Here is a 21,843-nt window from a genome sequence, read left to right on the forward strand (position 1 = left end):
TGTAACAAACTGATTGGTAAGGTCATTAGTGATTAGCAGTAGTGCTAAAATAGATTGGACATTGGGGTAAATACCTATTCTTTCTAAGTGTACACAAGCCTGATGTAATTAGATCTCCAATTTAAAGTCCTTATCCAAGAAAACTTGTTCTACCACCATAATGAATGGGTAGTGCCTTTAACATGCACTATGGCTTTGTTTTTGATACACTTGTCCTAATCACCATTAAACTCAACCAATCACATTAAACATATAAAAACACATGAATGATGTTCAAAACATGCTAGAGCTATTATGTTTATTGATGATGCATACATTTTTATTTCAGTATGTCCGACATTGGAGAATTGATAATGGCATACATGGGCAACAATACCACATTTCAGGAATGGTATTATGAATTTCTAAGAAATGTACAAATTAAAGACTATATATCGTCACTGAGCATTAAATACATTCCTCATTTATATGGTAAGTTGAAAAGCTCTGTCTACACTATCAAACTAGTTTGACAAAAAAATGCCCAAATATGTTAGTTATAATGACATCATCTTGTCCATATATGGTTACATCAAGTTTGATAGTGTAGACAAAGCTTTAGGCCTGTTTAATCCATCAATTCATTATTTGTTTCTGTGGGTCTCTATCCAGACAACCAAATGGAATTGTAAATGCTATTGGCCTATACGTTTTTTTTTTATTTATCCTGTGGTTATGAATAATACCTCATTCTCTCAAACATATAAAACACAATGAACGAAAATAAAATTTTAAAAACCCACCAAAAAGCGTCCTAAATGTAAGGGCGTGTGGCACAGTTTGTTGGACATTGGACTACTGATCATAAGATCGGGAGTCCTACTCTCTTTGCATTACTTGTGTCATTCTTCAGTTTTCTATTGATATCCAACATTACAGGTTTAGAAATCAGTATACCCACATTTGAAGGAATTCTGGTGAATGCAACGGAAACACGAAAGTTGATACAAGTCAGTTTTATTCTACCAGAGGTAGTCGATCTTATACTAAGTCTTACAAATGATCAAGAAAAGGTATTATTATATATATATTATATACTTCTTTTTAAAAAAAATTTCCAATTTTTTGTTTTATAAATCTTATTTTTGTATTGTCTAATGTGAATTAATGATAAAGCTCTGTCTACACTATCAAACTTTATGTGACCAAAATATGTGATGTGCCCATATGGACATGATGATGTCATATCACTACCATATTTGAGCATATCACTACCATATTTGGGCATATTAAACTTTTTTGTTCAAACTAGTTTGATAGTTTAGAGAGAGCTTAAAATAATAAAATAGCAAACACTATCTGGAAAACTAGAGGACATTACAGTATCACTAACCAAAATGTATTTCATCGCATTTTCTTTATTAGATGATGGAGTTTTTCTCGGTTCCATTTCCATTTATGTATCTTTGTGAGACTGGTACATTTAATGATTACTTTACGCTGTCTAATATGTCCAAGACCGACGTTGAATTGGTTCAAGATACTTTGTGCTCAATAAACGCTTCCCTAATTAAAGCTGAATTAGCAGAACTAATTGATCTTGATGAGATAATGCACGAGGTAGGTTAATTGAACGTTTTTATTTTGCGACAACCTAGGTTTAACAAGTTAAGCTTTTTCAATTCATTGTGAACACTTTCTCACAGACATACTTCTGGTGTAATCCGGTTTTGTCTACCAAGTAAAATGCCACCAAATTACCTCTCGGTAAAGCTCTGTCTACACTAACAAATATGTGATGTAACCATATATGGACAGGATGATGTCATATCACTACCATATTTGGATATATCACTACCATATTTGGGTACATCACACTAGTTTGATAGTGTAGACAGAGGAATGTGACTTTAAGCCATAGGGATTTAATTTCCTTTTGTCTATCCTGCCACTTAAAGTACTTTGTTGTTGTGTTTTAGATGTTAAGGCAATAAAGAATAACAATAAGAAACAAATTGTTCATAATAAAAAGAAATATTCAATTGATAAAGGCATGAGCTTCTGAATTGATACTCAGTAATGGAGATAATTCTATTATGCCCATGATTGTACACTGTACCAACACATTTTCATGTGACGATGCAATGAAAGCAAATAAGATACGCAGAATTCAAATTAATTGTTCTTGTTTACCAATCAAATCAAATCATTCTCTCATTTTGACTTATATTTTTCCTTTTAATTTTACTTTTAGTTATCAGTTCTGTCAAACAAAAGTATTGAACCACAACCGTTCAACTTGACGGAACAGATAATACTACAGGAGCATGTGAATGCTGTGTACGCTACATTAGCCATGTATCCTCCTCAGATAAGGGTGGATGAGAAATGGCTCGAAACAACGTTGGCAAATTTGACAGCTGTCACCGATCTCTGGCTTGCAGAAATGGAGGGAAATACTATGAAGTAAGTTGATATGTTTATTCTTCCTATTAAAAAGGATAAAAACTAGATGTTTTAAATGGAAATTATATTAGTTAGATTAATTTAAAATTTTAATTAACATCATATCTAAAATTGTAAATGAAAAAATATGGTTAATATGAATATGAATTTGATATGAAAACCACTTCAGTTATGGAAATTCTATTAGCCAATCCAAATTATTTATGGATTATAAAACGTTACTACTAATACTATTTGTATCCATATTGTCGCCATTCATGATCAAAAGTTGTATAAACTTTTATTCTATGAAATATATAAACTCTATTAATTTCTCAAGAATTCTTATTATATATTTTAGCTATGAAATGACACTGGAACAATTAAGCATGATGTTTGCTAACGAATCGTGGTATAAGGATCTCCAAAAACAAATTGGTCTTGCTGTCTCTATTAATAGTGCACTAAATGATCAGCTGCTTAAATTAGTCAATGGTAACGTAATTGTTTTGTATTTGAGCTCAACAAGTAATGTGTTAAACAATTATTAATTATAATTAATTGGATCTTGGAATTAATCTTCATTGACTTTTATTTGATCAGAGTTACACATACTGTACATATAAAAAAAGTAGCACAATATTGATCTTTTTTAATGTTTTTTATATTATATTTCATATGCATATTGCTTGTGTGCACTTTAAAGACCCTAGTACATCTTTCGAGATGAGTAGGGGGTTACCCCGGTGTACTAGTTCACACACTCGTGGACAGACGTAATGGCGCCGTAGTTGGCTGCCAATGACACGATGTGACCCTTAGGGGAGAAGAATGTTGTTGAAAAGTTGTAACATCTAAGTCCACAGCGCTCTGATCTTCATGAAATAACGCTATATAAATGTCGCATTATATTATATATTATAGGTTTTAAAAAAAGTATTTTTAGTATAAGTTTTTTTTTTCTTGAAAAATAAATGACAAAACGTAGAATGAATTCATCACAGTTTAAGGTTTACCGCAGTTTTTTTAAAAAAGATTTTATTGATAACATTAAATTATTTGTAAATTCTAGGAACAATTGATCTTCCAAAGTTGGAGTCACTTTTTAAGGACGAATCCGAGATCAGAGATTTCCTTGAACTGTCCGATGTTCTTCCAGAAATTGTTGATGTTTTCCTTAGCTTGACAATTTCACCATCTAAGGTATGTACAACAGTGACCAGAAATACAAATTACAATTAAATGTTGTTTATTATTAAAAGACAAAATTATGCTCACCTGTGGTTAGACAGGGGTGCAAGATGCTTTCACGGAGGTACAAAGTTACAAAATTGTCTAAAAATAATACTAGAAATACAACGGACTGGAGTTGTTGGTTGGAATAGAGTTGTGGCTTGGTGGTTATGATGCTTGGCTACCAATCCAAGGCTCCTGGATTCAAGTCCTGTTGTATGTCAGGATTTTTTCTAAAATCAAAATATATATAAAAACAAAACAAACAATGGTGTAGGTAACAGTTGTTGGACCTTAGTTGAGGTATCATTGGCATCTACAGCTGATATTGTAAACCTGTACCTTAGAGTTGTATTAATATTAAATTTACAGTTCATTGAGCTCCTCGCAATGGAAGATCCGTTTACTGTTCTCTGTGAAGAAGGAAGCTTTGACGAAACCTTTATGTTGCCGCCAGATAGTACCACTGATCTTGGTGAAGTTGAAGAGGCTATTTGTAAAATCAATATGACAGTGCTCCAGTATCAATTACTCGATGTATTTGGAATAACTGATGCGCTTATGCAGGTAATGTTTGTATTGTGTAATGGAGTGTGGTGCAGTGTGTTGGACTTGAACACGAAGTCGGGAGTTCAAGTCCAATGGCATTGCTTGGGTCCTTGCAAGACACTTTTTTTTTCCTACGATCTTTTTTTAATATCATGCATGTATTTTTTTGCCAGTCAAGTCTCCCAATACTGGACCCTCTGAGAACCGGACACTCTCCCAAAACCAGACTTTTCTTGAGTTCCAAAATGTCCAAAATTCATTTTTACCATTTGAAACACATTCCAAATACAAACTTTCCAGAAAACAAGACATACTTTGGTCAGCCCAAAGGTGTCCGGTATTGGGAGAGTTGACTTTACAATAATCAATTAATTAATTACCAAAAAGTATTTTTCTTTAAAGGATAAAGAAGCTGATTTTCAAACACATCTTGCTACAGCCATGGAACTATCAGAAACAATTCAAACGCTTATTGCAAATCCTCCTAAAGTTGAAGTTGATTTTGAGTGGCTAGAAAAGACCCTTGAGGAACTGGAGACTGTATACGATGGTTGGATTGAATCGCTGTTCAACCAGATAGATACTGTTGAGGATCTGGAAAAGTAAGTAATATAGTTGGTGCACTTAATATTTGACAGCGGCGTAACATGTTATTTACTGCACTTTATTATAATTATTATATTCTTTTAACCACTTTTCATTATGAAGAATTGTTGAAATTATCCTACTACAGTAACAGGTTATTATATTTGGATTATTTCTTATATTGTCCCCTGAAAGAATAATAAAAGCTATTTTTTTTTAATAAGCCATTTTAATGTCACATATTAGTTATTCACAAAATTGAATTGGAAAAAAAATTGTTTACCTGAAAAAAACTGTAATTTAAAGCAAAAAATAGTCAAATTTGCTGCCAGCCAATGGGTTTTTGGTTGAATTTGTCCTTTTATTTTTTCATTTTATAAGTAATAACATCATTTATTCTGGGTTTTTTCTACGGAAGTGAACTGGCCTATTCAAAGTCTGATTTTATTAATCTTTATTTTTAATTTTTGGGGACACATCTTGAACCATGAACCTATTCATGCTTCAATTGTTTATACAATTGCAATTTTTTTGTTAAGAAATTCCTAATGTAGATTCTTCAAATATTAAAACAAATTAATATTAGTAAACATGTTAGTAATAATTACTTGATTTTTACAACAATTTAAATTTAAAAAGTTCAATAACATACTTTTAAATCTGTTTCTCAGTTTGCAAGCTTTATTGGAATCGCTAATTGAATCAGAGGATGTGGAATCTATTAGGAATATTTCAGTTGTCATAACTCAGATACTTGCACACCTGAATGGTGAAATATATGATTTACCAGGTATGTTTATTCTTATTGTATAGAGATGTCATTAGCTGAAAGAAAACTTGTCTATATATAAACAAATACTTGATGGGAATGTTTAAAAGCATTTTGTAATATAACGTGTTGGTATTATTGATTTTTTAGGTCAAAACTTGACGTTTGCTGATATATTTCCACCCGCAACACCAGAATATCTTGAAGTTGTTTTAGACCAAACCTCAAATATCATTGGTCTGCAGTTAGGCTCTGAAATCGATACTCAGGCAGTACGTTAATAGTTTTTTCCTTGTCTACTATGTGTGTGAAGACGAAGGGTAGAAATAGTTGTAAAATATCATGGAAGATAATACTTATTGCAATTCAAAAAAAGCTGTGTGTATTGTAAATGATATTCGAAAATTATGAAAATTATATGGTTGTTTTCTTATGTAAAGAGTATACCTCTACAAGTTACTGCTATCGCTTTAGATTTATCACTGTCAGACAGGTCTCTATGAAAGTTTGTGAGGTGAATGTCAGGTACCGAATCAGATCTAGACTGGTCCACATGAAGTATGATATTACATGTATATATTTATATTTATAGTTTATGGAGTTCCTCATGAATGAAACTGATCCGTTGATTGCCTTCTGCTCTGATGTAACTGTTTTGGAAAGTTTTGTGACCGTAGTGGAAGGTGTTAATGTGACTGAACTACATACTGCTCTGTGCTCTCTTGATCTCCCTACATTGGAAGCTGAATGGGGGAATATATTTGCAACATACAGCCAACTACTTGAGGTACCCATTTGTTTGAGTCAATGTTCAACAATGAACAAGTTATGCGCATGAATATCTATATCAGGCTTGCAAAAAGCACCATAAATATATAAAAATAAATGTAATTATAATTTGGATTACTACCCATGGTAGCCAGCTGTGCGGCACCTTCCAGATCATCACACCTGGAGGTAGCATACATATGACATGATATAATATCACAAATGCTTGTCAACATGATTAATTTTTTTTTGTTACTCAAAATTAGTATTATACCATTGCACTATTAGAGCCATGTGTACAACTGTACCAATTTGTTTAAATCACTGTTTTCTAACATAGTAAAGTTTTAAAAACACATGAATATCTATATAAATAGGCATGCAAAAATGCAAGCCATGGGAGCATAGTAAATGTAACACGAATGTAAATGTCATTATAATCTTCCTTAAGCTTAACTGGAAACTTAGGACAATTTGGGTTTTGCCCTGTATGCACCCACGACAGCCAACAGTGCGTTTATCTACCCATATCAGTACACCGCAAGACGATTCTCTACTCTTGTTGAATAGGGTGCCAATTGTTCTTTAACATGCACAATAGACCAATAACTTTACGTCACATCAGTTATAGGTCTTGCAGACATTCACAGAATATTCAGGCCTACTGCATTGTACAAAAATTTTACATTCTTGCAAAAAGCTGACGGAACATGCAATAGAATCTTCCATGATTGAAGTGGGAAAAATTAATGCCCGGCACCAAAAAAAATTAAGTCAATTAAATGGCAAGAGAATACACTTGCAGTACATTTGTTATTATTGTTTATAGTATTAATTATTTTATTTCATCAGCCTCAATCATCTTTCAACTTAACCGCGAGTTCCATTGTAGTGAGTCAGTTTATCACCTCTGTTGCGGCTCTTATTGAAAATCCGCCAAATCTTGAAATGTTGAATGAAGAATGGATAGACAGCCAATTGAATGACATCTTGGAAATTTTAAATGACCTAGAAGATGAATGGACAGGGGAGCTTAATATATCGTAGGTTTATTGATCTTTGATATAAATTACAATATGAATTTAAAAATATTAATTCTATAATACTGTAGATATTATTTTTGTTGAACATTGATTGAAAAATCAATTATCTTTTCTATGGTGAGTGAGTGGCCAAGGTTAAGACAGTGGAATCATAATACCTTGCCATATTAACATTGGCAAGGGTTCGAGGCTCACTCGCTCCATGGTTCTGGTGGTAGAACGAGTCTTCTCGGATAAGGACTATAAACCGTAGGTCCAGTGTACAATTCTGGCTCATGTGTACTTTAAAGAACCTAGTACATCTTTCGAGACAAGTAGGGGGTTACCCCGGTGTACACAGCCACAGTCACTCATCAAGAGGGCTCTTTGATTATCAGCATATGCTGTTTAGGGTCATAAATAATGTGTAATAAAATAAAAAAATTAATTAATCATGGCATTGATTTATCATTTAGTACCAATCTTCTGAAATTATTACGAAATCAGCGCGGTATGCATCTAGGTGATGAATTATCTCTCATATTTCACACAACCAATGCGTATATTGAATTTATCAACCAAGAACTGGAGGAACTGATAGGTAAGACCAGTGCTATAACTACTAAAGCTCTGACTATACTATCAAACATTATGGACATGATGATGTCATATCACTACCATATTTTGGCAAATCACACTTTTGTCAAACTAGTTTGATAGTGTAGACAGAGCTTTATTACTTGATTTGATCATTGTTTAAAGCACATCAAGCATAATCTAAACTAATTCCTTTATTATTTGACTATAAAATACTCTCTATTTATTTTCAATTTTCATTTATTTATTTTTTATATCTAAATGAGACTGGTCTCTATTGTGCCTTTTGTACAAAAGTAAAATTTCTAAATTAACATGGAATTATTATCAGATTATTAAATGCATACGTAAGTTACAGATGCAATACAGGTAGATCATTAATTTACATTTATAGACGTTGATTATATTTTATGTGGACCTTGAATGAAAGTCTATAAGGCTAGTGTTATTGTTTTGATTTAGCTTATTGCTTATTGTATTTGTATCTTCATTGAGATTCAGACAGCATTGTCATTTTGTTTTACATAAAAAAAAAACTCATTAGAAGGTGCATGGGAAATTACGGTTTCAATATCTTTATAGGTACAAACAAAACATTTGTTGAATTACTGATAACAAGTTTAACTGATTATTTGGAAGCCGAAGGTGTTGAAGAAGATGTCATAAAAGCCATTGAAAATGCTACTTATATCCCAGGAATGGTATGTTTAATGTTTATCTATGTAAAGACATATTAAAGCCCCATTCCCTACGTTTTTTAGATCTAATTTAAGATCACAAACTATATTTAATGTAAAAATAATACTATATGGTCCTATTGCGATAACTTTTTTCGTCTTTAAACGGTTAAAAATGTGAAAAATAAATCGATTTTAATAATTATAGCGGCCCGCTATAAATCTCAAAATGCATTGCGCGCGGATTGATATTGTTGTTTTTCACCTGTAATTCGCCCACTTTTCGATCGATCGTGAAGCCAAAACAAATGGAAGACTCCTAACTTTTCAGCGAAAATACCGGGTTTTCCCCAATTTGTATCAACGGAGTCTGGCAAAAATAGAAAGACAATTAATGCAGCAACTATACAACGTCAGGCTAGGTATATAGCTAGCGTACGATGTTCGTACGTTACCGATGTTTACCAGCTAGGCCTACAAAACTAAGCCTAGCTATGCTAGGCCTGAGACCGTCCACGAGAGGTCGATCGCCGCGAGCTACTTAGGTAGTGCATTGTTTCTCACTTTTTATCATAATTTACCATAAAACGTACATTTAAGACAAGGAATGACATGGTTTAATGTTTTTAAAGTGATATATATGTATTATTTTCCAAAAAACGTCCAAAATTGCAGGGAAGGGGTCTTTAATGTCTTTTAATAATTAAATGTTTATTTCACAATACCAACTTAAATAACAGGAGTTGCAGATTAGAGTAGAGATACTGACTACCAAATCCATATTCTGGGTTCGAACTATATGTGAGCACCTATTTGTGTATTATATTGAATGAATATAATCCATGTAGGCCTTACAAGTCTTTGTTATTATATGTTTAGATGAAATGTATCAGTAAAAAAAATATTATCTAGATTAGAAGATGTTCTTAATGCTTCACATGCATTTTATTTTAATTTAAAAATTTTTTTTTACTTTGTTTTTAATAGAATGTAAAAATTTTTTTTTTTAAATTAGATCATCAAAGCTTATATTGAAGATAATCTCATCACTAGTTTATGTGGAGATCAGGAAATTTTGTTTACGTTACTCCAGTTTGAAGAAAATGTAGATGTGGATAGAGTACAAGAAATGCTATGTAGCGTGGATTTACAAGCATGGCTCAATTCAACAAATTCTTTACTTGACTTGTGGTCAATGGAGGTACTGTAGGAAATGCTAGTTCGATTTTTTTATTTAGTACTGTAGTTGGGAATGAGAATTATAGCTATATATTCACTTTGACCAAAAATTGGATCGGGAAAATAAAAATATTTAACTGGAAAAACAAGCCTATTGTTATTTAACTATGTATTTTGTCTTAAATGTTTTTTAAGCAAACTGACAAGAATTTTATATTTTTTACCAGCATGTATAAACTTTCATTCAAATATTATTTTGTCTTAATAAGTTTCATTACCTGCGGAAGTAAATCATTTTATTAAAAATACAATATGTCCTTTTCAAATTTTGATTTTATTTACATTTATTTTTCATGTTTTGGGGCACAATCTATAATTTATCATTTGGTTATATTCATCATTTCTCACCTGCTAATTTTATTTTTATTTTCAGTTCTCCAAAAATATAGATGTAAACGCAACGTTTGATTTGGTAGAGTTCCATGCAAATGTTGAGAAGTTACTTGGTAACATTAAAGCTATACTAGAAAATCCACCAATGTTCCATGTTGGAATAGATCCAGAAGATATAAATTTTCAATCAATCTTTGAACTTCTTGGAAATTACTCAATGGAAATTAAACATCTTAAGTAAGTATATTTATCAATATGATTTAATTTATAACTAATAATTTATAACGTTCATTCATATGGAGGAAGAAAGTTTAAAAAATAAATCGGGAAGTATTCTTACAATGAAAAAGTAGTAAATTTGTTACTGAAAGTAGTGTTCTGGTGAGCATATAGCAGGTGCAGATCCCCCCTAAATTTCGTAAATTGTAATGCAAAAGATAGGACATCCAATTAAGCTCAGCCCTTCATTTCCCCAATTCTCCCCTATTTCAAAATCCTGGATCCGCCACTGTATAGTATAAATAGGATTTCAATGCAATATGTGGTATTGTCCATATATTGTCCTCTGATGGTCACAGAGGCTGGTGTTTAATTACAGTGTTCAACAGAAATGGTTTCAGTTTTTGCATAATTTTTCAATTAGAATTGTTTTCTTTTTTAGCTTGACTGATGTTTTGGAACTTCTTGGAGAGTTTTCAGATGAAGATTTCCTTGAAGGAATGTCACCAATGCTTAAACATGTCACAGAGATCTTAATGCTTGCCATAACAGACCCTGATGAACTAGGTACAAATACAAATACATTTATTCATCAAATCACAATAAAATAATAGTATGTACAATGATTCAAGAAAATGATGAAATGAGGTCTCAGTTTATATCATCCTTTAACATACAAGAGTGGGTGTTTAAAAAATATTTCCAATATATTTTCAATTTTCAACTCTAAACTAAAGCATTACTGAAAATGCAGACTATCGCTAAAAATCAAAGATGATGTGTTTACACTAATAGGCCTAAACCAATCTAATATTCAAAACACGGCTTTCTCATCAATTAACAAACAAATCATCATTAATTTATTACATTCATTGCAAAACTATAAAAAACATTTTAAAAAAAGTGTTTGGAATCGTCTAAATTTGTTTTCTTTACTTTATTAATTATAGAGCAACTAGTGAAAGAAACATTGATGGAAATGATAGAAAGCAACGAATGGACAGAACAAAACATAACTCATGCCATCATAGACAATTTACTGTTGATATATAAGGTACATACAGGGTGTAAAACTAAATTGCATTTTTTATTCTTTTAATGTACTAACTGAGTTTTAGCAAAACAAATATCTAATCTAAAGCTCTTGTTGGTCAAACAGATTAAACTTCTTTTACGTTCAAGATATATTAAGCTATGTCTACACTATCAAGCTACAAACTAGTTTGACAAAAAAAGTGAGATGTGCCTGAATATGGTAGTGATATGATATGATGTGATATATGTTTTTGTCACATAAAGTTTGATAGTGTAGACATTGCTTGATATATCTTGAACGTAAAAGAAGTTATCTGTTTGACCAACAGCATATCGTATATTTATCTAGTTTTGTTTACAAAAATTAATTGAACAAATTTAAATTTTTCATTATGAAATTAGTGCTGGACATAAAATGATGTATATAAAAGTTGTGTGTATAAAACCGTAGGTTAAATTAGTAGCAAAATACCTTCTTACTTTGTTTTATACACATTTTTGTTTTAAATAAATGCGTTTCTAATTTTCAATTTTAAGTTACTAATCATTTGAATGTTTATAGTTTGCACAGATAGAGAACTCAGATAAATGGAAACATATCATGTGTAACCAGTCAACCTTCATTGAAATGTTTGATTTAACTGATTCAGTTGATGTATCAGTTCTGCAAATGGCTCTCTGTAATCTGAGTACTGAAGTACTATTTAGGAATGCAAGTGCTTACTATGGATTTGATGTTCTGGAATCGATTCATAAGGTTAGCATCTTCTTAAAGATGTATTGTCCCCAAAAACATGAAAAATGAAGATTAATAAAATCAAACTTTGAATAGGCCATTTTACAGTTTTAATCAAGTTATTCACTTCTGTTAAAAAAAAAATAATATTTCACTTACAAAAGACAAAGACGGTTAATTTTAACCAAAAACCATATTCTGACAGACAATTTCAGTATTTTTGCTATAATAAATTACATTTTTTCAGGTACATAATTGTTTTGTCCGATCCAGTTTTTGTTCAAAGTTAATAACTATCTATTACTATCACAGTATAATCAGCCAAGCCCAACTTTTCAACCTAATAGTATTTATACAATATATGAGACTTACCAAGTAATTTGAGTTGTGTGACCAGGCGGTTAAAGCAGATATACTGCAACCCACCTACAGTTATGAAATGGCCACTGGTTCTAGGCACTATAGTTCTTGATTGAACAAGTCTTTCTGATGTCTTCAAAACGGAAGTCCTTGTATGCACTTTTAAAAACTCCAGTCACCTTTCATGACAGAGGTTTGCCTCGCTGCGCTAGTTCAAATTCAGCTATGCCAATGTTAAAGCAATTATGGGTGCCTGCTCTTTCTATCAGTATTCACTTGCACCCAATCCCATAGCTTTGTATAATCTACCAACAGGTTATCAGACCAAGTGTTGTTTTTTTTTTCAGATTGATGGTTTTCTGTCGGTTCTATTTAATGAGTCAGCAATCGATTTTGATGCAATTCAAGAACTACTGGCTATTGTTGAACTGATAAAACCAATTGTTTCTGACGGAAATTTAGCAGATCTTGAAGAAACTTTACATGAGATAATTGCATTATTAAATACTCCAGTTAATGAATTGTAAGTATATCCGTATTCACACAAATTTTATTTGTTTACAAATTTTTTATTTTTTTTAAATACTTAATGTAGATTTGTGTCATTTGATTGGAGGATTGTGTGTCATACAAGATACAAGATAACTTTATTGTCAAATAGTTCAACGAAAGATTTTAAATTGTTTTTTCTCATGGCAACTTAATATATAAAATAGAATAAAATCAGTAAAATGTTAAAACACAAAGTAAAATGCACAGTACAGTAAAATATGTACAGATTAAAATGCATATGGTATTCAATAACTACTAACTTTTTCATGATATTTGTTTATAGAAATGTAACCAGGCTTCATGATCTACTAAGTTCCTTGTCCAATAGTAACGTGTCAGAACTTATCAACGGATATATACATACAGCCATGGAACTACAAGAAATGTATTCATCTGGTAATATTAGGTATGATATGTATAAAAGCAATACCATATGTTTTAATTGTTATTTATATACTATTAATAATAATGTAATGTAATGTAATGTAATGTTATCTTGGATATGGTTTTATCTTAACTGTTTGTATTGTATGGAGTGAGTGCAGAATCTGTTTGGGCTTTAGCCTATTTCTCATTCCTGGTTATTTTTTTACATTGATGACTGAATAAATATTATTATTATTATTATTATTATTATTAATAAATGCTGTAATTTAATGAGGTTGTCAATTTTATATTTAATCCTTAAAATTCATTATGTCTAATTGGTTTGGAAATTGTTGTTATAACCAAATATTGGATATGTATTACTTGTCTCTGTCATAAAAAAAAATGGCTATCATATATAATGTTTAAAGTACACAGTAACAGTTATTCTATTACTTTATTTGTTGTCTTATTTAGCTTTTCATATGTTTTTTCTTTTTATTTCTTCTTTTTGTTAGTCTAACAAACATCGTAGATGATGTTGAACAATATTTTGAAGACGCTGGTCTACAAGAACAGGTACAACCATACATAGAGATTTATAACCTGATTCTGGAATCGATTATAAAACAGACAGAAGACAGGGGTAGGTTTTATTGTTTCATGTTATTTCTATAAACCTAGTACTGAGAATTGGATGTGAGTGTTTCGTGAAAATTGAATTTCAGTGTTTTGTTATAGAGTGTGTAATATGTCAAGAAATATCCATTCATATAGGCCAACATAAATACCAATGAGACTATTTCTGGTTAATTAAAATGTCATGTATATTCTTTGTATGTAGGAAAGACTTTAATTGGATTGTTTAACACCAGTGTACCTATTGAAACTTTAAATGAACAGATGAATGTCCCCATTGAGGAACTCAAAACTTCTATTCTTTCTCAGTTCATCTCAGTGTACCAGGTATGTCCAATCTCTCCTTTTCTTGTTTTCCTTTAGATTAACTCACACTAAAGCTCTGCTCACACTATCAAAGTAGCCCAAATGTGGCAGTGATATGACCAAATATGGTAGTGATATGACATAAAGTTTGATAGTGTAGACACAGAGCTTTAAACTCAAATGTACCGATTCTGGTTCAGTGCTAACTACAGTACTGTCTATAAGTTAAAATAGTTTGAAATAAAACACAATGTATTAAAATTAAAGACACAAATCAAAAGAAAATAAAATTTATAATAAAGTTATATTTCTTTTAATTGTGTACACTAGGGGGTACACTAAAATGAAAATTCTTATCTTATTGGTAAATACGCAACATATGACTAACTCTCTACATAACATATGATTAGATTCATTATATGAAAAAAACTATTGCCTTATGGATGTTACTCCAGTTTGTGAAATAATTAAATAGACCTTACTGTATGTAATAATGCCATTATCGTTAAGCTTATTTTTGTTACCCTCGAAATCTTAATAGCTGTATTGTTATAATAATCATAAAACTCTTGTTTCAGCTTGCAAGCATCTATAACCATGGGGCATGGGATGACGTATTCTGCAACGCCACAACATTTGACGAGACATTTAATATTCTTGACGTATTTGATTCAACTGCTATTCAACAGATAATGTGCAGAATGAACACAACGGCTTTCTTCATCCATGCCAGTAATGCACATAACATAGATATTCTCCAATTTACAGCACAGGTACTAATTCATATTCATTGAAGACAAGTACTTGCAATAATATGTCCTTATCTTTGGGTGAGTGAGTGGCCAGGCGGTTAAGATAGTGGAACCGTAATTTACGTAGCCATAACATCGCCAAGGGTTTGAGGCTTACTTACCCCATGGTTCTGGTGGTTGAATGAGTCTTCTCGGATAAGGTCTATAAACCATAGGTCCAGTGTACACATCTAGCTCATGTGCACTTTAAAGAACCAGTACATCTTTCGAGACGAGTAAGGGATTACTCCGGTGAACTAGTATATCGCAGCCACTGATCATAACTGGGCCCTCTGGGAGACCAGTCTTTGACGGAAGAGGTCGTCCAGTATAAATACAATATTTCAACTGGTACCAAAAGTTTTCAGTGAAGTTTTTGACTGAAAGCTACAACCAGCTTCTAATTTTTTTGGAAATACATAGTGTTCCACCAATCTCACTTTACTTGTGTTATTCGCCATGCAAACCTTTAAATAATATTAGCTTAGTTACTTATTTGAATACCAACTAAACTTACACTAATATCAAATCATGATTATAATATGAGGTGCTGTATGATATCAATTATGGAATAAACACTTTCACTATCTTTCTCAGATTGATAGAATTATATATCAGACATCTCCAATGACTCTACTAGAAGATACGGAGTGGTCAGAAGTGGTTGAAAGAACACAAGAAGCTGTGGAACTCCTCTCGTGGCTCAGCATGTTATACGGCTCTCCAGATATGGGTGACTATTATGAGATAATGGCACGTCTAGAGGCACTACAGCAACAGCAGACTGCTCAACATATTGAAGAGTGAGTAGTTCTTTTAAAGATAATTTACCTCTAGAGGAATTTCAACAAGAAAATGGAACAGATAATGATTTATAAAATAGCCCTTGTTGTATAGAGAGTTAATGCTGTGTGTGTGCTGTGTGGCTGAGCGGTTAAGACAGTGGAACCATAATAATAATAATAAACAGTATTTATATAGCGCCTAATGGATCACTGACCCCTCTAGGTGCTTTACATTAGACCTTAACTAATGGTAATAAACTATCCCCCGCCGGACACCATTCCGGTATTTCTTAGTCGAGGTTTATAATTACGTAGCCATAACATTTGCAAGGGTTCAAGGCTCACTCTCTACATGGTTCTAGTGGTAACAAGTCTTCTCGGATAAGGACTATAAACCATAGGTCCAGTATACACATCTAGCTCTTGTATACTTTAAAGAACCTAGTACATCTTTTTCGAGATGAGTATGGGTTACCCCGGTATACTAGTCCAAACACAATCACTGATCACAACTGGACACTGACTGAAAAGGTTACGCGGTATAAACAAATTCCAGTTTACTACATAAAGTTATATATTTAGTAGTAAATAAATATATGGAAACTCTAAATCACATAAGGGGAGTAAACATATCTGATATAAATAATATAATCTGTGACTCACTCTGAGACCCGAAGTTAGGTCCTTATACAATACAACTCCTCCTTTGGGACACCCCTATTAAGGATGTAAAATGCAAAAGGACTATATGTTACAACACATAATATCCAACCCTAGTTCGGAGGATTCTAGGAGATATTTTGGCGGGGTCTTGAAGGTGTCTCTTCTATAAGAATGCTACTGTACATATGCTACTACCATTAGACAAATTGTTCTTTCATTCTTTCCACACAACAGTTTAATGCAAATCATTGAAGACTTTCTTCCATACCTGAATGACTTCCCATGGATGATGGATATGATGAATTCTAGTGGAAATGTAATGGATATGATAGGCCTACCAAACTTCCAGAATATCAGGTAAAGTTTGATACCTTAAGAATATCTCATGACACTTTTATTTCTTTTGTAATCATTGTGTGTACCGTTGCTTTTTTTTTTAGATGTCAACCAACATTTCTTTGTATTTTTACGACGACAATAAATTTTTTTTTAATCCCAGCCTCCCCAGATCTCCCCCCCCCCCCCACCACCCAAATGTTGCAATTTGTAATGCAAAAGATAAGACATCAAATTAAGCTCACCGTTTTTAGGCCCTATATCCCCCCCCCTCCCCCCTGCCATTTTAAAATCCAGGATATGCCACTGTATCTTGTAATTCAATAATCTAAGGAAATATTGTTTAAATCTTTGAATTTTTACTGAATTGAGATGTGTTACCAATAGTTAATGCTAACCCAATAACTTGCTTTTGTTAAGTTCATCTATGATTTGTGATATGGTTGAGATGTTACCAATGAATAATACATTGTACGAGATGATTCATGGAATGATTGTTCAGATGGATGTTGTTATGGTCGTGGCAAGGCACAGCATTTTACAGCTGCCTGGTATGTATTTCAACCCTAAAATTGATTGGCTAAAATAGTTATTTATAACTACAAAATCCTTATTATCTTGTGATGTCTCTATATATCAATTTAGTCAGTTATACTGTATACTGTACCCAACAAGCAATCATTGGATAGTTTATTGATAACATGATTATTCTTGATTATTAACGTACATCTTAAATGTTTGTGATCAACAGAAAAGATGGAGGAAATGGAAGCCCTATTGGCCAATACAGATGCAACCTTAGAACTTGGAACAGTATTGATTGATACCTGGCCTGGTCTAATGAACTCTCTTCCAGTTGTATTGATGGATACTGATCAGTTTAATCTAGTAAGTTATATTTCAAAATGACAAATCCTTAGGCCTACAAAAATGCTTATGTAGCCCGTCTAGGCCTAGACCTTTCAGTTATCTTTATAGATTATATTTATTTTAATTTGATTTTTATTGTTACATGTTGTATGTGCACATAAAAATGATTTGCAAAATTATTTAACACCTGATCACATCTAGTCTATTACAACCAATATTAGCATGTACTGCTGGGACTCAGTTATGATGCTTCTTTGCTGATAGGCCTATAATTTATTTATCTAAAGATAACAAATTTTTATACTGTTTTTTTTTACAGATGTCGTACATCTACAGCAATTATGATCAATTTGAAAGTGTTCTTTGTGAAGAAGGACTTCTCAAATTTGTTTTTGGAATCGACGAATCAGTTGATCTTGGATATTTAGTAACCACAATGTGTAGTTTACATAAGATCAGAGAAACTGAATTTGTTCAAGAGATGTATAAAATGATTGATGCAACTACTTTAATAAAGGATGTGAGTAGATCAAAGTTATATCATAGATTAGAATTCTACATGTATATAATGACATGTCAATGAAACATAAATATTTTGTGTGACCTCATGCACCATGATTTGTGTATTATGGTGGTTATTGGTGAGAAAGACCCCAACACTGAAAACCTCATTGTACTATGCTGTTTCCTGTTTGTGAGTGAGTGAGTGGCCGAGCGGTTAAGACAGTGGAACCGTAATTACGTAGCCATAACATCGGCTCCATGGTTCTGGTGGTAGAACGAGTCTTCTCGGGTAAGGACTATAAACCGTAGGTCCAGTGTACACAACTAGCTTGTGTGCACTTTAAAGAAGTACATTTTTCGAGACGAGTAGGGGGTTACCCCAGTGTATTAGTACATCACAGCCACTGATCACCAACTGGGCCCTCTGGGAGACCAGTCTTTGACTGAAGAGGTTACCCAGTATAAATATATATTTCATTTCAATTTCATCCTAAACCTAATTATAGGGAGTAATAATGTGCAGCGCATTGAGAGCTTGCTTACAGTACAGTATATGCGCTATATAAGAATGAAATATTATTATTATAGGTTAAAGAAAAATAAACCAAAACTTTTCTTGAAATGAAATCATTCATTGGTCTGATAAGAAATCATCACACAAACTTATCTTTTGTGTTTAAATTTAAGAATTTTCTTTTATTACACGTAAATGTGACAAAATGTTGGAATTTTACTAACAACACTTTTTATTTTGTTTGCATTTTTATGATTATATACTTTGTACTATTGAACAACCCATTATAACTAATAATCGCTCACCTAACACACCTAAAATGCCCTGAGGTGTGCTATTTAAATTTGGTACATGCTACAATACAAACAGCACACCATATACCCTTGTATGTGTTCAGAAGCGCAAAGTTTAACACACCTACAATTTTCAAAAATGAGACATATAGAATCATTTTTATTCCAAAATAGATTGAAGAGGTGTCAACACGGCCATTTAACTGTTCTGTGTTCTCCAGTGATATAGAAAGATTCCTCTATGACGCCATCACGGTATCTGGCAATCTTACCAGCCTGTTAACAGATGGAGAATGGATTCTAGAAGAGTACTTAGGAGATATATTTGAATTCATGGCTTATTTAAGTCAACTGAGTAATGATGAAGTAGATGGGTATGCTTTGTTGTTGAATTGATATGTACCGTATCTCACATTTATATCCCATATATTTCTGGTTTTCATATTTAAAAGATATGCTCAAACAATGTACAGCATAAGCTGTACTGGGATTTTAGTATAATTTGAATCATTTTTATTCAAAATATAACTGAAATCCTTCTTCTATAATAACACAAATTGGAATTTATAAATATATTATGATTTGTTTAATACAGGAGTACCATGTAAAGTGTATGTATTTCCATTTTGTCCTTGATAAAATTGTATTCATTGAAAACTTGTAAAGCCCTGTCTACACCATCAAACTTTATGTGATAAAAATGTGATGTGCCCATATGGACATGATGTCATATCACTACCATTATTTGGGCATACAGGTATCACTACCATATTAGGATACAATTTTTGTAGTTTGATAGTGTGGACAGCTTCAAATCTATATCAAAATAGAATCAACAATTGTTATTGTGTTTTTTTAGATTGACGTCAATAATTTCTCTCATTGAGCAGTTTTCAGGTAGTAGTACTGATCTTCTTAAAATCATCATCGAATTGTTTGAAGATTATGAAATGCCACAGGACAATTCAAGTGAGTGTTCTACCAAAACCATACCTGTATTAGTGCTTTGACTAATTATAAGTATATTAATAATGAGATTGGTCTTACTCTTATGATATAATGTCTGTCTTGTGGTTTTCTAGGGTTTGTAGTGAAGCAGTGCCATGCATATTTAGTTTTATATTCAATTATCAAAAACTTTAAATTATACTGTAATGTCAAATATGTTTTAATGTTCTGTTATTAACTATTCTACAGCTGAAATACTAGTAAAACTTGCTGACATTTTGAAGAATTCCACCGAGTTTGCAGAATGGCTTAATGAAACATTGAACGTATCGCCAGAGTTTATTGAGCAGATCTTGGAAGTGTTCGTAGATGCTGATGTGGTAAGAAATTGAAGTTATTTACACTTTAGTAACATATTTTATTAATTATCCTGTGTAGAAAATTCCATATCCTTATTTGGAATACGTTTTATTTACCTTAGAACCACAAAATGCCCTCTTAATTGTGTTTCTTAGTTAGGAGTTGGTTATAGTATATAACAATTATATTATATTGTCACTCGTTTTATTCACTGTAAGGCTCTGTCTACACTACCAAACTAATTTGACAAAAAAGTGTGATGTGCCCAAATATGGTGGTGATATGCCCAAATATGGTAGTGCTATGACATCACCATATATGGGCACATGTGCCACATAAAGTTTGATAGTGTAGACAAGTTAGTTCTATTGTATTTTAAAACGTGTTTCTTGATAAAAATCATTCTTTTTCAGTTGTCTGATTTGGACGAGTATGATGGCGACATATATGATCTTCTGTGCAACGAATCAATGTTTGGAGACATTTTCACGTTTACCGATTCGTCTTCCGATCTCATGTACAGTGAATTATGTTCTGAAGAAAACCATGAAATAATCGAGCAAATTTACAAATCTATTGACATTTTGAAATTGATTCGAGAGGTACCCATTATAATAATTATTTTAACAGCTCTATCACTGAGAACTATCAAAGGACTACATACTGTACAGTACGTGGTGGACCACAAACTGTATACATATCATTGATTTACGCCATACAAACCTTAAAACAATATTATATAGATAATATTTAGTACATTCTTAAATAGTTATAGTATAGTAAATTTATAGTATTATAAATGGCACACACTATTTTATATTATTCTTTTAGATGAAGAACGAGACAGAGCATTCGTCCCTGCTAGAAGACTTGGCAAACTTGTTTCGTCTTTCTTTGAACATAAGTGACGAAAATCTTGAAGAACTATTTAAAATCCCAACAGAAGTACAGAATGGTATCTCCAGTGTATATGAATTGGTTGAGATAATTTCCACCGGAAGTGAATTCTCGGACATATTTAAAAGGTAATTTATAACTTGAGTGCATGTTTCAAATGTGGTTTAAGATCCTCAAGTGTGTTGATGCGACAATAGCAAAAGTTTGTACAAACAAACATACAAACACAGCCCAAAGAGAAATTAGGAATCTGACACCATTTTGGCCTCCATACCAGTACAACTCCCTATGGCGTGTGGCGTAGTGTGTTGGACACATTGAATTACTGATCGTGAGTTTGATTCCAACTCTCTATCCTTAGGCAAGATACTTTACTGATGTGTGCCTCTCGCGACCCAGATGTATAAATGGGTACCTGGTTAGATCAAGACATACATTTGTGCTGATTACTAGCTGCATTATGGGAATATGTT

The 21,843-nt window shown here is 32.3% G+C and overlaps 1 protein-coding gene across 3 annotated transcripts in view; it reads left to right on the forward strand.

The window, feature by feature from the left end:
• The first annotated feature begins 64 nt into the window (after window positions 1-64).
• The window catches only part of LOC140063248 (phospholipid-transporting ATPase ABCA1-like), a 52,259-nt gene continuing 30,480 nt past the window's right edge, over window positions 65-21,843 (forward strand). For 2 of the 3 annotated variants that reach the window (XM_072109766.1, XM_072109765.1), the window contains exons 1-34: window positions 66-471; window positions 919-1,052; window positions 1,405-1,599; window positions 2,234-2,445; window positions 2,786-2,919; window positions 3,497-3,627; window positions 4,030-4,224; window positions 4,609-4,808; window positions 5,463-5,581; window positions 5,711-5,832; window positions 6,153-6,347; window positions 7,181-7,371; window positions 7,827-7,951; window positions 8,530-8,648; window positions 9,640-9,825; window positions 10,237-10,433; window positions 10,858-10,982; window positions 11,366-11,469; window positions 12,013-12,207; window positions 12,894-13,069; window positions 13,382-13,504; window positions 13,983-14,110; window positions 14,309-14,430; window positions 14,988-15,182; window positions 15,798-16,003; window positions 16,883-17,005; window positions 17,405-17,535; window positions 17,736-17,872; window positions 18,174-18,374; window positions 19,340-19,539; window positions 20,025-20,134; window positions 20,363-20,493; window positions 20,887-21,075; window positions 21,305-21,498. In XM_072109766.1, the coding sequence (XP_071965867.1) occupies window positions 330-471; window positions 919-1,052; window positions 1,405-1,599; window positions 2,234-2,445; window positions 2,786-2,919; window positions 3,497-3,627; window positions 4,030-4,224; window positions 4,609-4,808; window positions 5,463-5,581; window positions 5,711-5,832; window positions 6,153-6,347; window positions 7,181-7,371; window positions 7,827-7,951; window positions 8,530-8,648; window positions 9,640-9,825; window positions 10,237-10,433; window positions 10,858-10,982; window positions 11,366-11,469; window positions 12,013-12,207; window positions 12,894-13,069; window positions 13,382-13,504; window positions 13,983-14,110; window positions 14,309-14,430; window positions 14,988-15,182; window positions 15,798-16,003; window positions 16,883-17,005; window positions 17,405-17,535; window positions 17,736-17,872; window positions 18,174-18,374; window positions 19,340-19,539; window positions 20,025-20,134; window positions 20,363-20,493; window positions 20,887-21,075; window positions 21,305-21,498 (5,387 nt within the window). In that variant the 5' untranslated portion in view covers window positions 66-329. Of the gene's footprint in view, window positions 472-918; window positions 1,053-1,404; window positions 1,600-2,233; window positions 2,446-2,785; window positions 2,920-3,496; window positions 3,628-4,029; window positions 4,225-4,608; window positions 4,809-5,462; window positions 5,582-5,710; window positions 5,833-6,152; window positions 6,348-7,180; window positions 7,372-7,826; window positions 7,952-8,529; window positions 8,649-9,639; window positions 9,826-10,236; window positions 10,434-10,857; window positions 10,983-11,365; window positions 11,470-12,012; window positions 12,208-12,893; window positions 13,070-13,381; window positions 13,505-13,982; window positions 14,111-14,308; window positions 14,431-14,987; window positions 15,183-15,797; window positions 16,004-16,882; window positions 17,006-17,404; window positions 17,536-17,735; window positions 17,873-18,173; window positions 18,375-19,339; window positions 19,540-20,024; window positions 20,135-20,362; window positions 20,494-20,886; window positions 21,076-21,304; window positions 21,499-21,843 lie in introns of all 3 variants that reach the window. The other variant, XM_072109763.1, reaches the window with a different exon arrangement.

This window comes from Antedon mediterranea, chromosome 11 (genome assembly GCF_964355755.1).
Source record: "Antedon mediterranea chromosome 11, ecAntMedi1.1, whole genome shotgun sequence".
Classification (NCBI taxonomy): domain Eukaryota; kingdom Metazoa; phylum Echinodermata; class Crinoidea; order Comatulida; family Antedonidae; genus Antedon; species Antedon mediterranea.